General features: G+C 46.7%; 1 protein-coding gene across 1 annotated transcript; it reads right to left on the bottom strand.

Annotated features, from left to right (window-relative positions):
• Nucleotides 1-877: 877 nt before the first annotated feature.
• On the bottom strand, nt 878-14,257 carry NWD1 (NACHT and WD repeat domain containing 1). The gene is made up of 18 exons (XM_035567759.1): nt 14,174-14,257; nt 13,461-13,577; nt 11,512-11,800; nt 9,898-11,161; nt 9,273-9,476; nt 8,926-9,085; nt 8,337-8,454; nt 7,755-7,919; nt 7,022-7,219; nt 6,453-6,575; nt 6,096-6,295; nt 5,694-5,966; nt 4,801-4,891; nt 4,322-4,476; nt 3,358-3,631; nt 2,447-3,003; nt 1,596-1,704; nt 878-1,167 (listed from the first exon to the last, which is right to left on the bottom strand). The coding sequence occupies exons 1-18, from the start codon at nt 14,255-14,257 to the stop codon at nt 878-880; spliced, it is 4,671 nt and encodes a 1,556-aa protein (XP_035423652.1).
• Between the last annotated feature and the right edge of the window lie 733 nt (nt 14,258-14,990).

Here is a 14,990-nt window from a genome sequence, read left to right on the forward strand (position 1 = left end):
CTGTGTGCGCGTGCGCGCTGCTTCCGGCCGGTCTGAGGGGCCCTGAGGGGTGGTGGGGGTCTGTGAGGGGCTGGGGGCGGCAGTGTCCGCTGACGGCCCCCCCTCAGCTCTTGAGATTAAAAGGGGGGGGGGGGGGGGACTGAAGCCCGGTGGCTGGTGTGGGTGGGAAATTCGAGGTTTTTAGTCATTTTTTCGTGGAGCCGTTAAAGTTGGAAAAGATCTCCAAGATCGTCCGGTCCAGCCATTATAGAGTCATAGAGTGGCTCGGGTTGGAAGGGACCTCAAAGGTCAACCAGTTCCAAGCCCCTGCCATAGGGCAGGGACATCACCCACCAAATCAGGTTGCCCAGGGCCCCATCCAACCTGGCCTTGAACACCTCCAGGGATGGGACATCCACAACCGTCCCCCTCCCTCCAATATCACCTCCTACCACCAATATCACCCCCAAAAGTACGTCCCTAAGCACCACGTCCAACCTCTCCCTCAAAACCCCCAGGGACAGTGACCCACCACCTCCCTGGGCAACCCCTTCTAATGCCTGACTAAAAGATCTCCCATAAAGGCTGCTCATACAGTTTTTCATCAGTCAGTTAAACATAAATATCTGCTTTGATTTATTTTCCCTATTTTACAATGCAGAAGAGAAATATCTCTAAGGATTTTTTGCTTATTTACTTTTCATAGGTCGTCATTACTATGGTACCTGACGGCGATACTTTTGTACCGAGGCATTAATGCTCTGAGGTAGTCACAGCAAGGGAGTTTTCAGCGATATTTAATCTTGTAGTTCCGAGACCTAAAGCGAAAGGATACAAAAAGAAAGCCACAAGCTCAGTCCTGGGTGTTTATGCTGTTTCACCTTGCTCGTCTTTGCTTTTATACCACAGAACAGATCTGAGAGAGCTTGTAGGTACGAGTCAGGCTCTCAGAAGAATTTCCTTGATTGTACTGGTGCTTGCTTGAGTTTTTCCCATCTTTCTTTCTGGATTTTACTGTACACATTGAGGTGATGTTCTGGAGTGAGTTATACTGAGGAGAAGTGGTTGTAGGACAGTGAAACCTCTCACGGATAATATAACCGAGCTTTGTTGTTGCAACAAATCCATCTGCAGTTGGCACAATTCTGGTAGCTGTTGTGTGTATGCACTGTACCACCAGTAAGGCACCTGCAGAAACCAAGTTCAGAATAAAGAGTTAACTGAGTAGTAGGACTTGATTTAAAATACATCCCCTGTCCCAAACAGTCCCTTGTCACCAGACAGTTCACATTCAGTAAAACTGGGCCACTGATGTTACCTGTGGAGGGAGGAAGAGAGGGGGAAAAATAAACCATGCTGCCTGTTTCTCCTTAGAACATTATAGGTGGTTGGCATAACAGAAACGTGCAGAGACTTTTGCTTGCTTTGCCATAAAACTCACTGCTATTTGAGCCCACGATATTTTTCTTTATTGTGTGCTGCAGTACTCAAACTGTAGCATTGTAATTGCAGCTTCTAGTCACTAGAAGCTTCAGCCTCTTGTTCTGGGATACATTTCCTATTGCTGTGACACAAGGGAGGGAAGGCAGACAGGTTCTAATAACTCAGTTACTCACCACTTGCAACATCCCAGACTGTAATGGTCTGATCCAGCGACCCTGTGTACAAGTACTTGTCATCTTTCGAGAAGCAAGCACAGCGAATGCCTTTCAGGAGAGATGCAGGCTGAAAATGGACAATGGTTAGGATTACATTGTTAAACTGGTACATACAGGTTGAGGTGAAGATGCCTTAGAGTGCTCAGTGGTTATTCAGTACCTTCAGAATAGTGGTAAATTGTAACTAAATAAAGATCTTTATGAGAGTGATCATGGTAGGAGAGTGGGAAATATCACAAAATAAGATCCTTGGCGTGTGAAGCACTCTGTGACTGTGCAGGAAAGAGAGCCTGGTGTGGCTGTACAGAAGCACATTATTCCATCTGTTGAAAGGAGTAGTTCAGGCGCATCTGTAGCGTATTGTCAGGTGAAAGACCGACAGCATTGACCCAGCCTTCTGCATCACTTTTTTTTTTTTACTGGATTTTCCTGAGCTGACCCAATTTACCCCTTCTGTTGCTATTGTTAGCTTGCGACAACTCATTCTCCTCACTGACTTGTCAGCTAGCTTATGCCAGCTAAATGAGCAATAATGAGCTGTAGAGAACTAACTCCTATGACTTACGTTTTAGTGTCACAGGGGTGTTTACAGCACACTCCTTCAGTTAGACAGGATTGACACCTTGATGGTGTATCTAGATGCTCAGACCTAAATGCTGAGAATAGCTTGCTGCCTGTCGGTGTGAACGGCTATATGCAGGATTTGGGTATCCTGTCTGAGAGCTGGGAATCCGGTCGGTTGGATCCCCCGATAGCTTAGAGCAGTAATCGACTGTTGGCACTGTCTTACCTCTCTGCCGGTGTAGTACCTTATAATAGCACATCTCATGTTCCTGCTGACAGGACTCCAAGTCCCAGAGACACTGCAGTGAATCCTCAGCTCCACTGAGTGCCCAGTGCTCTCCATGACTGCTTTCCAAGCAGGAGATCTGGCTTCTGTGACCTTCCAAAGGAAATACCTGGGACTGTGCGCAGTCATAAAGGAATAAATCCCCACTAGTCATGCCATAGAGGACTCTGTAATCTGCAAGGACAGCCACTCTGGAAACAAGAGCACCAGGGATCTGAGTATAAAAGGTGTAGGTGGGCCTGTGGATCACTGGACATGGATCTGCAGGGGTAATATCCAGCACGAGGACTAAATCATTATATGCAATGGCAAGCTGCTTTTCATGCTTGTTGATTGCCATATGGTTGACTGGTTTCTGTGACTCTGGAGGTGGGATGCATGCTACATCCTGCCTGGAGTTCAGCGGAAAAACAAGGACTGTTCCAGATACGAGTCCAGTGAAGAGGAGCTGGGTTTGCTCAGCTATTTCCAGGCATCTCACCTGAGCAGAAGTGTCCAGTGTGTCACACACTGCACCTGTAAAAGAGAAGGTAAACAGCAAGACTTCTTATTCCAACTGCATGTGAATGTCTTCCCTCAGATAAGACTCAGGATGGCTCCTTTTTTGTGCGATCACTTGCATATTATTCATTTTTTTTCCTATGTCATGATAATAAGGTAATCTAGACAAAAGTTTTGAAGAGAGAACAAAGCTTTCCAATCTGAACCCTATTTTCCTAAATCTCACGCTTAGGAAAAGCAGAAAGGAGCAGACTGTCCTTGTCATCTGCTCAGAAAGCTACCCATGCAGTCACTGCCTCTGTGAGTTGTTTTCCTCTTCTACCCAAATGCAAGCTTAATTGTGTGCAGTATTTGTGAGATGCAGTTCACCTTCTGTGGCATCCCAGATGATGACTTTCTGTCTGTCCTCAGGTTGGGTTAAATAGACGTAATCCCCTCCGTGGGACAGTGCAGTGCAGCCTGTGTCTGTGACACGCGCCAAGGTTTTCTGCTGCTGCTTGCAGACGAGGTTCCACACTCTAAGGTACGTCGCACCGTGGGAGGCAGAAACCAAAGTGCAGTCGTACAGGGCTAAATGTGTTACTGGTGCTCCCATGCCATCCAGTGTGTCAGTCAGCAACCCTTGTTCTGATAAACTCCACACCTAGGAAAAGTTGGTGGGGGGGAGTAAGTGTCTGAGCCACTTCTTCCTAAATCCTATTAAAGAGGTGAAACAATACAGCTTAGCTAACTTGTACTGACACATAGGTGAAGTCAAAGAATAGCATCCAAGCCCTAACACTAGAAGAAAAAATGTTGAATAGCTACGAATACCAAGTTACTCTAAAACAAATGTATGAAGCACCAGGAGCCATTCAGACCACTTGCTTTCTTTTGCTCTGAAAGATCTTTAATTAGATCCTGCACATTTTGGACTGTACTGCCTGTTTACCTCTTTCTTTGGCAAGTGATGGTGCTCCACATGTTGTGTATTCCATCTGGCTCCTGCTCACACATGGGTAACGAGGCAGCTTTTAGGAGTTGAAATTTAATATGTTTTAGAAATGGAATACACTGGTTTGAGGCTGGCCCTCGGAACTGGTGAAGTGCTTTTCATTCAGTCTCAAAAACAAAAGGAGAACAGAAAGGCTCCAAGCAATAAAGATAAAGGTCAATGGTCATCCTCTTTTTAGAAGTGTGGCTGTACTAGAAGGACCTTCAGAACTGCAAATCCAACCCCCAGGCAGGTTGCTGGAGGTCAAGATGAGCTCTTTATTGTGTCAGGGGCGTATTTTGTGAGCTGGATTTGTAAGAAATGCTTCTGATTGGGAAGCTGCCCAGCCTGCCTTCCTACCTGGATACATGCAGCCTGAGAACCAGTAACAACGATGCTGTTGCCAGCAGAGATAGCAGCTGTATGAACCGCTCCTTCATGTTCCAGGTCTGCTGCTAGGAACCTGTGGAAGCCCTTTGCATCTGCGAGGTACACTCTCACGTACTCCTCAAAGCCTAAAACAATAAAATGTTAGTACTGATTTACTGAGCTGGGAAAATCTGTAATCTCCTTCAACACCACATCCAGATGTGTATGATTTAATCCCTATATTTCGTGAAAGGTAACCCCTAAGGGTAGCTTAGAAACCCTAAAAAATAATCATGCTAACTTAAGTCCTTTTCACTACTTACTTCTCATCCTCTAGAGAAAGGGCAATGTATAGCTGAATAAGGCCAGGCTAATGGGAAATTCCACATGCTGACCTCTTTTAAAGGATACCTGGCATGTGGGAAAGCAGCTATTGCTAACATTTTGTGAAGGAATGGGTGCTATTAAACCTGCAGCAAGAATGGACTCATCTTCTGATGCAACCACAAAGCAAACCCTCCCAGGAAGCTTCTCAAGCAGACTGTTTCCATCAGAAGAGATCTGCAGAGAAATAAGGCAAAAGTTAGGCATGAAGCTAGGATAGCTGAACTGTTTCTCTCCTGAAGGAAAGAGGATAGATTAGCAGTGAAATTTAATTTGGCCTCATGGTACTGGGCAGACTGTGCAGCAGGACAGAGAGTGTTATACTTGTCCATTTGGGAACCAGGATATGGAAATCTGAAGAGGGTGCTCTATCCTGAACGGAGAAGGAAGGCCTGTTGGTTATCCGATCAGTTGCCTGGCTCAGCATGCTTCTGGAGAGTATATGGGAACTGTATTTCATTTCATTTCACGGTTGTGTGGTGGCAGTGTTTCTCCAGCACACCCTTCACCCTTCCAAGGATGTTCTGCAGAACGTTATAGTTACGTTCAGTGCTTTCCGTCCAAGGAGTTCGGTATGATAAATGTGTGTGATGCAGTGATGCAGCAGTAGATGCAGAGTGGTTGTGCTCTTTTTGGAGGAATATAAGCCCGATTAGAAACTGGTTTGCTTATTCATGAAACAAAACTGGGCCAGGGTGGGGAGCAGAACCCAAACTGGCAACAGTGAAAGTTCACGGTTGTATCGGTGGTGACTGAGAAGTGGACAGAAGGAAGGGCCAGATCACCTTGCTTTGGCTGCCTGGGGATTGCATGAAATGTGAAAATATGTCATCGAGAACAGCTTGTGGTGATATATCCAGATATCAACACAACAGAGTGAAATTGAGAATCTATCATTCAGGGTCTTCCACAGAATTAGCCTTACTTACAATTCAGATCCCTGAAATGTTGTAAAGAAGCTGAACAGATTGATGGGTACCATAGAGAGAGATCCCCTGCTAAATCCCACTATCATCTTCCCTTGCTTCTGAAGCAGAACACTGGAAGTTGGCGTTTCTTCCTGTAGGCCTGATAGCTGACGTTTGGATCTCAGCTCGCCGGTGTTGCTGTTCCACAGGCTCAGCACTCCTCCTTCAGACACAGTCATAATCACCAGCCTCAGGCTGTGTACTGCAGAACATATCCATGCACCCGACACCTCTGCAGAGATCTGGAAGATGAGTTCTGCTGTCTCCAGGTGCCAAGCATTGACCTAGGTGGCAAAAGAGAGAGGTGTAGCAAGGACCAAGGTAGCTTTTCTGTCCACAACCTTCATGACTGTGGCTGTAAATTCTATAGTTCTTGTTCTTTCAGCAGACTTTAAGCTAAAGAATGGCCCTACCTTTGTGTCTGAGGAAGAATATACAATCATGTGCCTCTCATCCACGTGAAGGTGATGTGAGGGCTGCTCTTCAATAAGTGTATCTTGGATAACAAACTTTACTCTGCCAGAAATCAAATTCCAGATGCGCAGACTGTGATCCATGGCAGCTGAGACAGCACAGGTTCCTTTTGCAAACACTTTCACACACCTCACCTCAGCTATAAAATAAGAGAGGAGGGTTAACAAACCGAGGGGTTCCCGGTGCCTTCAGCAATTGGCAGAATGCTGGCAGCTAGGAGGCGATGGCCGAGTTGTCGGAGCTCTTTTTCAGACATGAAAGAAGCTCTCCAACCATAAAAAATGGAGAATGCTCACCAGAGTGCCCAGGGAGGGCGTGCAGCATCTCAATAACTTCCATATTCCAGACAAGCATTGAGCCATCCTGGGAACCTGCCACCAGCAGCCGGTAATCAGAACTAAGTGCCATCACTGTGACGCCTGCCGAGAGACACAAAGAGGAAAGTCTGCTTCTGAAACCGTAGACAAAAAAAGAGACAATTTGAGATTGTTAATATGCTGTGCTTCCCCAACTGGAAACCCCCTATGCTGCCTGAACCCCGCAGTCTGTGCCAAGAGGGAGGTTAGGTTCCCTCAGACATATCTAGGTCAGTGTGTGCCTTTGTTGTCCTGGCGACAAAATGACCCACTTTCTCTATTCTCATTTGTCGAAGCAATTGCAAGTGGGAATGGTGCGTGACTGAGCACGAAGGCAAACGGACCTTTATCCTGCCTTTGTGTGAGCTCACGGGGAAAACTGTACTTCCATGGAAATATGTTATCTCCTTCTTGCTCTGTTTGTTTGTGACAGTACTTGGATCCGTTTCATAACAGATGGATGATTAGATGTATTCTTGGGCTATAGCCATCCCCAGGACTAATCTTACCTTTGAGGAATCCAGTGAGCGTTGTGTGTAGGGGCCCACCAGGTGGCTGGAGAAATCCACACAACGGAATGAGAACAGGATGGGGACGGGCGCTGAACCAGCTCAGACACTGCTGGCACAGCTTCCCAATTACCTCTGGGTAAGAAGGCACAAAAAAAAGAAGCCTGGCCAACACTTCTGTGTATATTATACTCAATCCTAAGAGGGCAGAGAAGAAAAGCATTTTAAAACAAGACCGTGGTGGGCTTGAGAGCTACCATAGTTGCATTTTATGCGATGTACAGTATGTAATGAACTGAGCTGGCCTTACCTAGCCAGGCACTTGAATAATATAGGGAAGGCTATGATGTAGAACATGGACAAATATAATGGGGTGGCAGGATTTTTCCCTTGAGGGAGGAGCACCACTGTGTATCCACTCCTCTAGTTAGTGTTAAAGCTGCAAGGGAATCCAAATTGCTTGTAGGTGCTTCTACTAGAAGGGGGCAAGAGGTGTGTTGGTCGTGCTCTAATCAAATAGACAAAATGCCTGTTGGCAAGGAAGAAACCTCAGCTTCCCATACAAAGACCCTACCAGAATGAGGTATTTATGAGACTTTTGATGGATCCCAGAACAGAGAATTTTGTTACTAGTCGTAATTCCTCAGAAAAGTGCTTGTACTTGGAAAAAAAAATCCAATTATCTCCTCAGATATATGTCTGCATCACTCTGTCTCTCAGACACAACTTTTACCTTCAGGACCGTGTATACTGCCTACTGCTGGTTTCACAAGGAGGAGTGTGTCCCGCACAAGACGTAGCTCTGGACAGTTGATGCGTTCAGTACACATGGCAAAGTCATCAACAACGCTCTGTATTCCAGAGGTGATTGCTTTACAGCTGATCCAGTTCATATTCCCTGCAGAAAGTAATACTGACTATTAGGGCCGAGAACATCAGCCCTGGGGATGCAGAGTTACTCTGAAGACACTGAGATAAATGCTTTTTGGGGAGGGCAGGGACAGCAGGATTAGCAGCCACTAGCAGTGAAACTAGGACTCATTTGCTGAGGAAGCGGAGGGCTCCCATTGTCACAGTTCCTTCTTTAGCCTTTTAAATGCTCTATGCATTTTTAAAAATTTGTTTGTATCTCTTTATCAGCTGTGGGAGGATCATTTCTTTCACAGCTCCTAAGAGTTGATTTATTTCTCTTTTTCAGGCTTCTTCTCACGGTGGTTATTGATGCTATGCAGAAGGGTTGTGATTATTAGCTGTGGCTGTAGGCATGAACGTGCTTCTGCAGAGCACTGCGTACCCCCTCTTACCCAGTCCTTACCCAGCACATCCTGTTTTAGCTCCTCAATTCGTCCAGCATTAAGTAAGTGAAAAGGCAATTCGCTCAACTTCCTCAGATTTGGAACGGTATCAGAGAACCAGAGTGGCTGAGGGGCTACCTAGGAGTAACCAGAACGGTGGGTTTGAGACGTGGCTTGTGGATTAACCTCTGCTTCTACAACTTGAGCGCTAGGTGCTATATCATGGTATGCCAGCACTTTACTTTCATTGTTTTAAGTTTTCTTGTTAGTAGGAAATGTTTTTCATGAGTCTAAATTTCTCATGCTACAATCTAAGACAGACTGTCTTTCTGCAGTTGTGATAACAGATTACTTCCTTGTCACAAAAGCCTTTTACATGTATGAAATAACATGACAATGTTTGCAAAATGACTGTAGATCTCCTTGGTTGGAGATAATTTTAAAAAATGTATATATACATCTTTCTTCATCATTACTGAAAACACTGAATAGTTTCATTTACCATTATTTCCATTGTCTTTTGATTTTAGACCCTGTCCTGCACGTCCTGAGACACAGAGCACTGGTCCAGAGCTTACAGGTATGGAAATGTCTGCAGATATTCCTTACCTTCCTGTCAGCATTCAAAGTCCTGCTAAGGTGTGGCAGTGTAAGGGGTTTCTTCATTCCCCAGCTCCAGGTCCCCTTGAAGAAATCTGCCAGGAGAAAATGTCGCTTGATTTGATCTTGTTTTGATAGATAACGGTTCTGCACCGTTTCAACAAATTGCCTAGGAAGGAAAAAAAAATAACAGAGGTACTGGAACGGGGAGATAGAGCTCTTTTTTTTCTGTGATCTTTAGCACTGATAGAGTGTAAGAGCAGTGAGGGGAGTGTTGGAAGGGTTCTCAAAAGTCCACAGTGGGAACATCCCAAAATCAGCGATTTGGCATCTCATTCTCCATCCTCTAAGAGTACCTGTGTGCAAAGCCAAGCAGGGTGAAGCTGTCTGCCTTCTGTTCTGCCACGCACTCTCCCATGTCCCTACGCAGCCGTGCCCAGTGGAGAGGAGGAAAGCGCAGGATAGCTTTACTTGAGGGAAGGTGGCAGTGGTGAATCTCTGCGAGAACTTCATCGTCAAGGGATAAAACGTCCTTCAGCTCCATGTCTGACAGCCCATTTCTGCAAGTAAAGTGTGATATATGAAAGGAAGTTATTTATCCTCCTCACTGCTGTTTACGCTGGTATCTATAGTGGGAGAGTGAGTGCTGAATTCGGGTGAGGGTTCCTCTGGCAGTTCAGAAGTACTAGTTACCCCAAATCTCACTAGTTTACATGGCTGTCTCATCTGAGAGCTTATACCCTGGGCAAGCAACGGAGATTGATTTCCTTTTCCAAGTAACCCCAGAACATCCCCGTCAAGACAATATTTTAGGTAGGCTGCCAGGTATGAGAGGAATGTTATGCTTGCTAAATATATGTATAAACACATTCACAGGCCAGTACTGAGAGCTTTGACTGGTTTGGGCTGTGTTTAGCCAGAGATTACCGATGACCAGTCAGGAAATTTGAGCTGTTCCATCAGCGATACAGCAATACTCACCGTGAGGAAGCAATATAGCCAAGGACATGAGCCACAAGGACTGTGCCGTGTGATTTTTCCAGTCTGTCGCACAGACAGTGCATGGCCTCCTGGGCTGTGCTAGCGATCACTAGTTCTGAAGAGGAGGTGTACGATGCCCAGTTCCTGGCCTCACAGAAGGCCAGCTTGAAAAGCAGGGGCTGCCCGCCTCCAGGGAGGCTCTGCCAGATGTAGGCCCACTGAGCTGGGCTCAGCCGTCGCTTGTCAGATGCTAAGAGCATCTCTAGCATCTCCTCGCCTTCCTCGCTGGATAAGGGTCCAACTTCAAAGTACGCCTCAGCCTCAGGCACAGCGTGTTGGAGAGCTTTCAGAATACCAGACTCTGATGTAGAAATGGAAATGATGATGTGGACCTTTGGTGGGCAGTCTGTAGGGAGCCAGTGGAATCTGTGAGCACCGTCACAAGGAAGTAGCCTCTCCACAGAGTCGAGGAACAACACCAGTGTGTGTGTGCCACAGCGGGAGATGGTGAGGAGAAGGTTACTGAGGAACAGGACTAGATCACTGCAAGCCTGTCTGGTCTGGGTTGGAGGTGGTGGCAAATCAAATGCAAAACACACTTGGAGACAAATATCCCTCAGCAGGCTCTGAATAGCAGAACTGGACTGGGATGTCCCCAGCAAACGTATCACGATGACAGTTTCTTGCCCTAAAACAGCTTGCATGTGCTTTGATAGTTTGCACATCAGAGCTGTTTTTCCACAGCCTGGTGGCCCGTAAAGGATGAGGGCTGTATGGGTTTTATCATTGTTCTGCCTGATATGGTGAAATATATTGTCCAATAAATTCTGTCTCCCACAGAAAAATCTGCAGCTCTTCAGACACAGAGCAGCGTGGTGGCCCAGCTCTTGCAGAAGCTGCCCTGGCTCCTTGCTGATCTGTCTTTGGTATGGAAGATTTTCTAAAACGTGGTGCTTAGTGACAGCAACGAACTGCTCACAAAGTTGTTTCAGGTATTTGTTGTTATTCTTGTGCTGAGGGTTCCCAGAATCGTTACCATGTGCCAGTGTGTGTACTTTGAGGTGTTTGGGATAGTGGTTTACAAGTTTTGTTTTAAGGTTGCTGAGCAGCTGTTTTGCTTCACTGTCCTCTTTCTCTAGCAGCTCACAGTTTGTCCCTTGTCCAATTTGTCTGTCAGAGTCCTCAAACTCTCTGAGGAATATGAGAGCCCCCAGGTTGCTCTCCTGGGCGTCGATGAGACCTTTTTCAATTTCCCATTCAATTGCTACCAAAAAATAAAAACAAAACAAGTACTTGATTTCAGAACAGAACACAGGAACAGCCATCTATCAACATTGATTTGACATCCCGTGGTCCCTCCATATCTCACATGGTGCTCCGAGTCAGGCATACTGCTGAATATGATCAGGAAGATGGTGGGGAAAAGGAGAAAGACTCCTATTGCTGTATTACTGTTTGTTGGTCAGCACCAACCTCACACTTGAGGATCTGGGATGTGGCATGTAGCAATTCTCTTCCTTCCCTGCATCCTCCCTGTCGTACACAATTGCACCGAGCAGCTCTCCTCCCTGACAGCTCTGGTTGGGAGGACAATACAGCCCTGCCAGAACGCACCTGATTTGTGGTAGCAGTGCCTCTGCTCAGGGCTGAGCGGCCCACATCTCTCTGCCTTCTGGGCCGCCACACGCAGCGCTGAGGCCAGGTGTCCCCGCAGGTGATGCCAGGCCTGCCTGTCAGCCGGCTGCAGCACGTAGCAGGCAGGCAGCGCGTTGTCATCCCGCCGGTACCACTGTGCCAGGAGCTGGGCAGGGCCCCCTGATAGCTGCAGAATTAGGGCCTCAAACTCCTTCTCCGCAATGAGCCGCGGCACAGTCTGGTGCTCGTAGCGGTCCCCCAGGAGTCCCTGCAACGAGCAGAAAAGGTCTGGTGTTGAGGCAGTGCCTCGGCGGTGACAGCTGGGATGTGGACTGGCTGCTTGCCTGAGCACCTGGGGTTGCCAGGGAGGGCTGCTCAGGAAACCTGACGGTAACCACAGCACCCTGAGGGCTTCCACAGCCTGCCCCACGGCTGGGGAGAAGGGGCTTTGGGGCAGCTGCTCCTCAGGCCTTTATGGCGTGTGAGGGGAAGTGAGGGTGTGAGACGGTGGATGCACAGAGCAGAGCTGATGTGGGGACTCTGGCCAGCGGGGCTGTGAGGTTGGCTTCGGGGTGGAGGAGAACTAAGGGAACAGGGCCGAGCCTGGGGACTTCTGGTTAAGACTGAAGGCTGGGCTGGGGAAGAGGGAGATCCTGAAAAGGGTCAGCATCCAGTATCCATGCAGTCTGGAAACAGCTGGAACGAGCTCAGAGCTCAGACCCGCCGTGTAATCCTTGAGCAGTACCCTTCTGGCTTGTGTGGAGGAGAGAGGGCATAGCTGAACCTTGTGGCTGGCTCCCCTGAGGTGGGTAGGAACACACTGAGAACCGGTCTGAGGAGGAGTTGGACTCCACGAGCCTTGCGGGTCCCTTCCAACTTGGGATATCCTATGGTTCTAGGAGGACGCTGCCTGAGTGCCTGCTAGTGCCATGTGTGTGCTCAGCATGGTGCTGCCAGCAGAGGCGTGAGCTGCAGGAGCTCGGAGGTGGTGAGCTCACGGTGCTGTGGCGCTGTGGTGAGGTGCTCATAGCTCTGCCTCAGAGACTCTCTTTTGCCAGCCTCTGGTGGAGTGGCTCAGGGGAAAAAAGGCACAACTTGCACAAATACTTAATTGCTTATTTATTTACTCGTGGCTTTGATTAAGCTCCCTGGGACTGCACATTCTCTGCATTTATTCTCTTTGTTCGGCAAAGCTTTCCTCCTCCCTTTCTAAAACCAAAACAACCCGAGGAAGCAACCAAGCACTTCTGCAGGTGTCTCAGCCTCCTCTCCTGTTCTGCAGGGCTTCAAGTTCTGGGTGTGGGCTTGGGGCTGTCACCAAGGTGCTCCGGGGATGCTGCGGTGGGCTGCTGCTGTGTGGAGCTTTCGGTGGCTGGGAGGAGCGTTCAGAGGGATGTTAGTTTCTCTCCTTTTGGTGGGGCAGAAGCATGGAGCAGATATCAGCTTGCAGTGTGACACCCCGCCTCTGTCCTTGCTGGTTGCTATGGCATTTTCATTTCTGGTTCTTTGCCTGGGGAATTTGTGTTCATTCCTTAGTTACTGAGAAAACCCCCTCAATATTGAGCTATTGGGCAGAAAGGAAGCTCAGGGCAAGAACTGGTATTATCCTTCTTGCCTTATGCGTATCTCTATCTTCCTCTTACATCTGCCACACACAGTCTGTTATCTTCAGCTCTGAAGAAACCGTGTTTTCAGTGCTGGACCACATGTGTGTGCCTGTCTAGGCTTCTTTTATCTTTTAGGATCTACCTCAGTTAACAACATCTCAGCCCCATCAGCTAGTTGATTTGTGAAAATCCTCAGGCAGGCTAATTTTGGGGAAAACCATCTTACCTGTCCACTTTGCAAGTTCTCACTGCAAGCAGTCCGCCCTGTAAGTCTCACTTTAGCCATAGGGATGGAGCATGCACCGTAGTGCTGGTACTTACAATGAAGGTGGGACCAGCTGACAGTTTCTGACAGGCTTCAATTTCCTCCAGAGAGAGTTCTGTGTTTCTCTGATCAGTGTCTACAAGGTCAGAAATACCCCATCTCAAGTCGATTACCTGCACACACACACACACAAAAACAAAACCAATTCAGATTCTTAGACTAGTCAGTACTATCATGAAAACAGTGATGTGGGAAAATTAAGTCATTCTATCGCATTTGATTTTTAGATCAATCTGAAAACTAGTGGTATGCAACTTTAATTACTGGAACTCTACAGAGATGCTGAGACATTCAAAATCTCTCAGATCTCTTCAAAATCTGTCATGGAGGATAACGATTCCCAACATTTCCATAGCTCCTTTTATCCTAGAATTAGTATACTTGGGACTAATTCAGTTATCCCTGAAGTATATCCAGTGGAATTTATACACTCGATGATTTTTTTTTCCAATGGAATCTAGAAACGAAAGGATGATATAAGCCCTCAGGTCCAGGTGCTTGGAGGTGGTTAGCCACCTACCTCTTCACTGAAATCCACACAGCTCAAGCATCCAAATATACTTAAAAGATCTAAGAAACTGATACAGCAGTATTTGATTCCTAAGAAGATTATAAGAGAATGGGAAATCTATTAATACTTCATTTTTTCTCTCCATCCCACATATTTTGATGGCCTTTGCACAGGACAGACAGGAGAAAAGTGACTTACCTCAAACATGAAGCCGTGCTTCTGACAGAAAGCCTGCGCTTCTGGATATGCTTTCTCCAGGAGGGCCTCTCTTTCTGTAGCCATGTCTGCATGGAAGGATTTGTGCAGGACAACAGAAGTTAGGAGTTTGGTTTTTACTTTACCTACTTGTCATGTTAGACCTTACAGCAAAAATGCAGTTTGTGTTGCTATCATCTCATCTGGGTAGAGTTTCATACAGATGACATTCTGGTTAAGTCTCGTAAGACTGCGGTTTCCATGTGTCTGCAGGCTCATGCCCATGTCACTACGTGAATACCCATATGTCCTTGCTACTCGTATACCATTACAAGTGTATTTTCAAGGTTATATTCAGTCCTACTGACTTGTCACAGTGTTTTTGTTTGCTAATATGAAAACTCTGGAACTGGAAAATTTGGGATTGCATAGTGCAAAACACAATACAGCAGCACCGATCCAGAAAGAACGTATTCCTTGCAACTTACTGCGGCAAATTCTCCATCCTATTTTAAGACCTCTCAGCCACACTGTTGGTCATCTCAGCAGTGACAAATAGCCACAATAAAAGGCAATTCTATCCACAAGGAGTCTTTTCATAGAGTCAGGTCTGTGAAATGTTTATGGCCACTTCCCCTGCTGCGCTTTTTGCAAGAGATTATCACTTTCTGGAAAAATCTGTGTGACACCTTTAAGTGAGGTATTCAGTGAATTAAATCAAACAACAAACTAGAAAAAAAATAAAATAAATTAAGAAGACAAAGCAAATAGAAGGAAAGGTAAGCACATATATGCACACAAACGCAAGCACAAGTGCTCA

The sequence above is a fragment of the Cygnus atratus genome, chromosome 26 (assembly GCF_013377495.2).
Source record: "Cygnus atratus isolate AKBS03 ecotype Queensland, Australia chromosome 26, CAtr_DNAZoo_HiC_assembly, whole genome shotgun sequence".
NCBI classification, from domain to species: Eukaryota; Metazoa; Chordata; class Aves; order Anseriformes; family Anatidae; genus Cygnus; species Cygnus atratus.

Bases quoted from the DNA above. Each gene is read 5' to 3' on its own strand.
- NWD1 (XM_035567759.1), bottom strand. From the start codon at position 14,257: ATGGCTACAGAAAGAGAGGCCCTCCTGGAGAAAGCATATCCAGAAGCG. The intron at 11,162-11,511 runs GTGCGTTCTGGC...ATTTTTTGGTAG, and splicing joins GCACTGCTACCACAAATCAG to CAATTGAATGGGAAATTGAA. The intron at 4,892-5,693 runs GTACCCATCAAT...ATTTCTCTGCAG, and splicing joins GCAGGGGATCTCTCTCTATG to ATCTCTTCTGATGGAAACAG.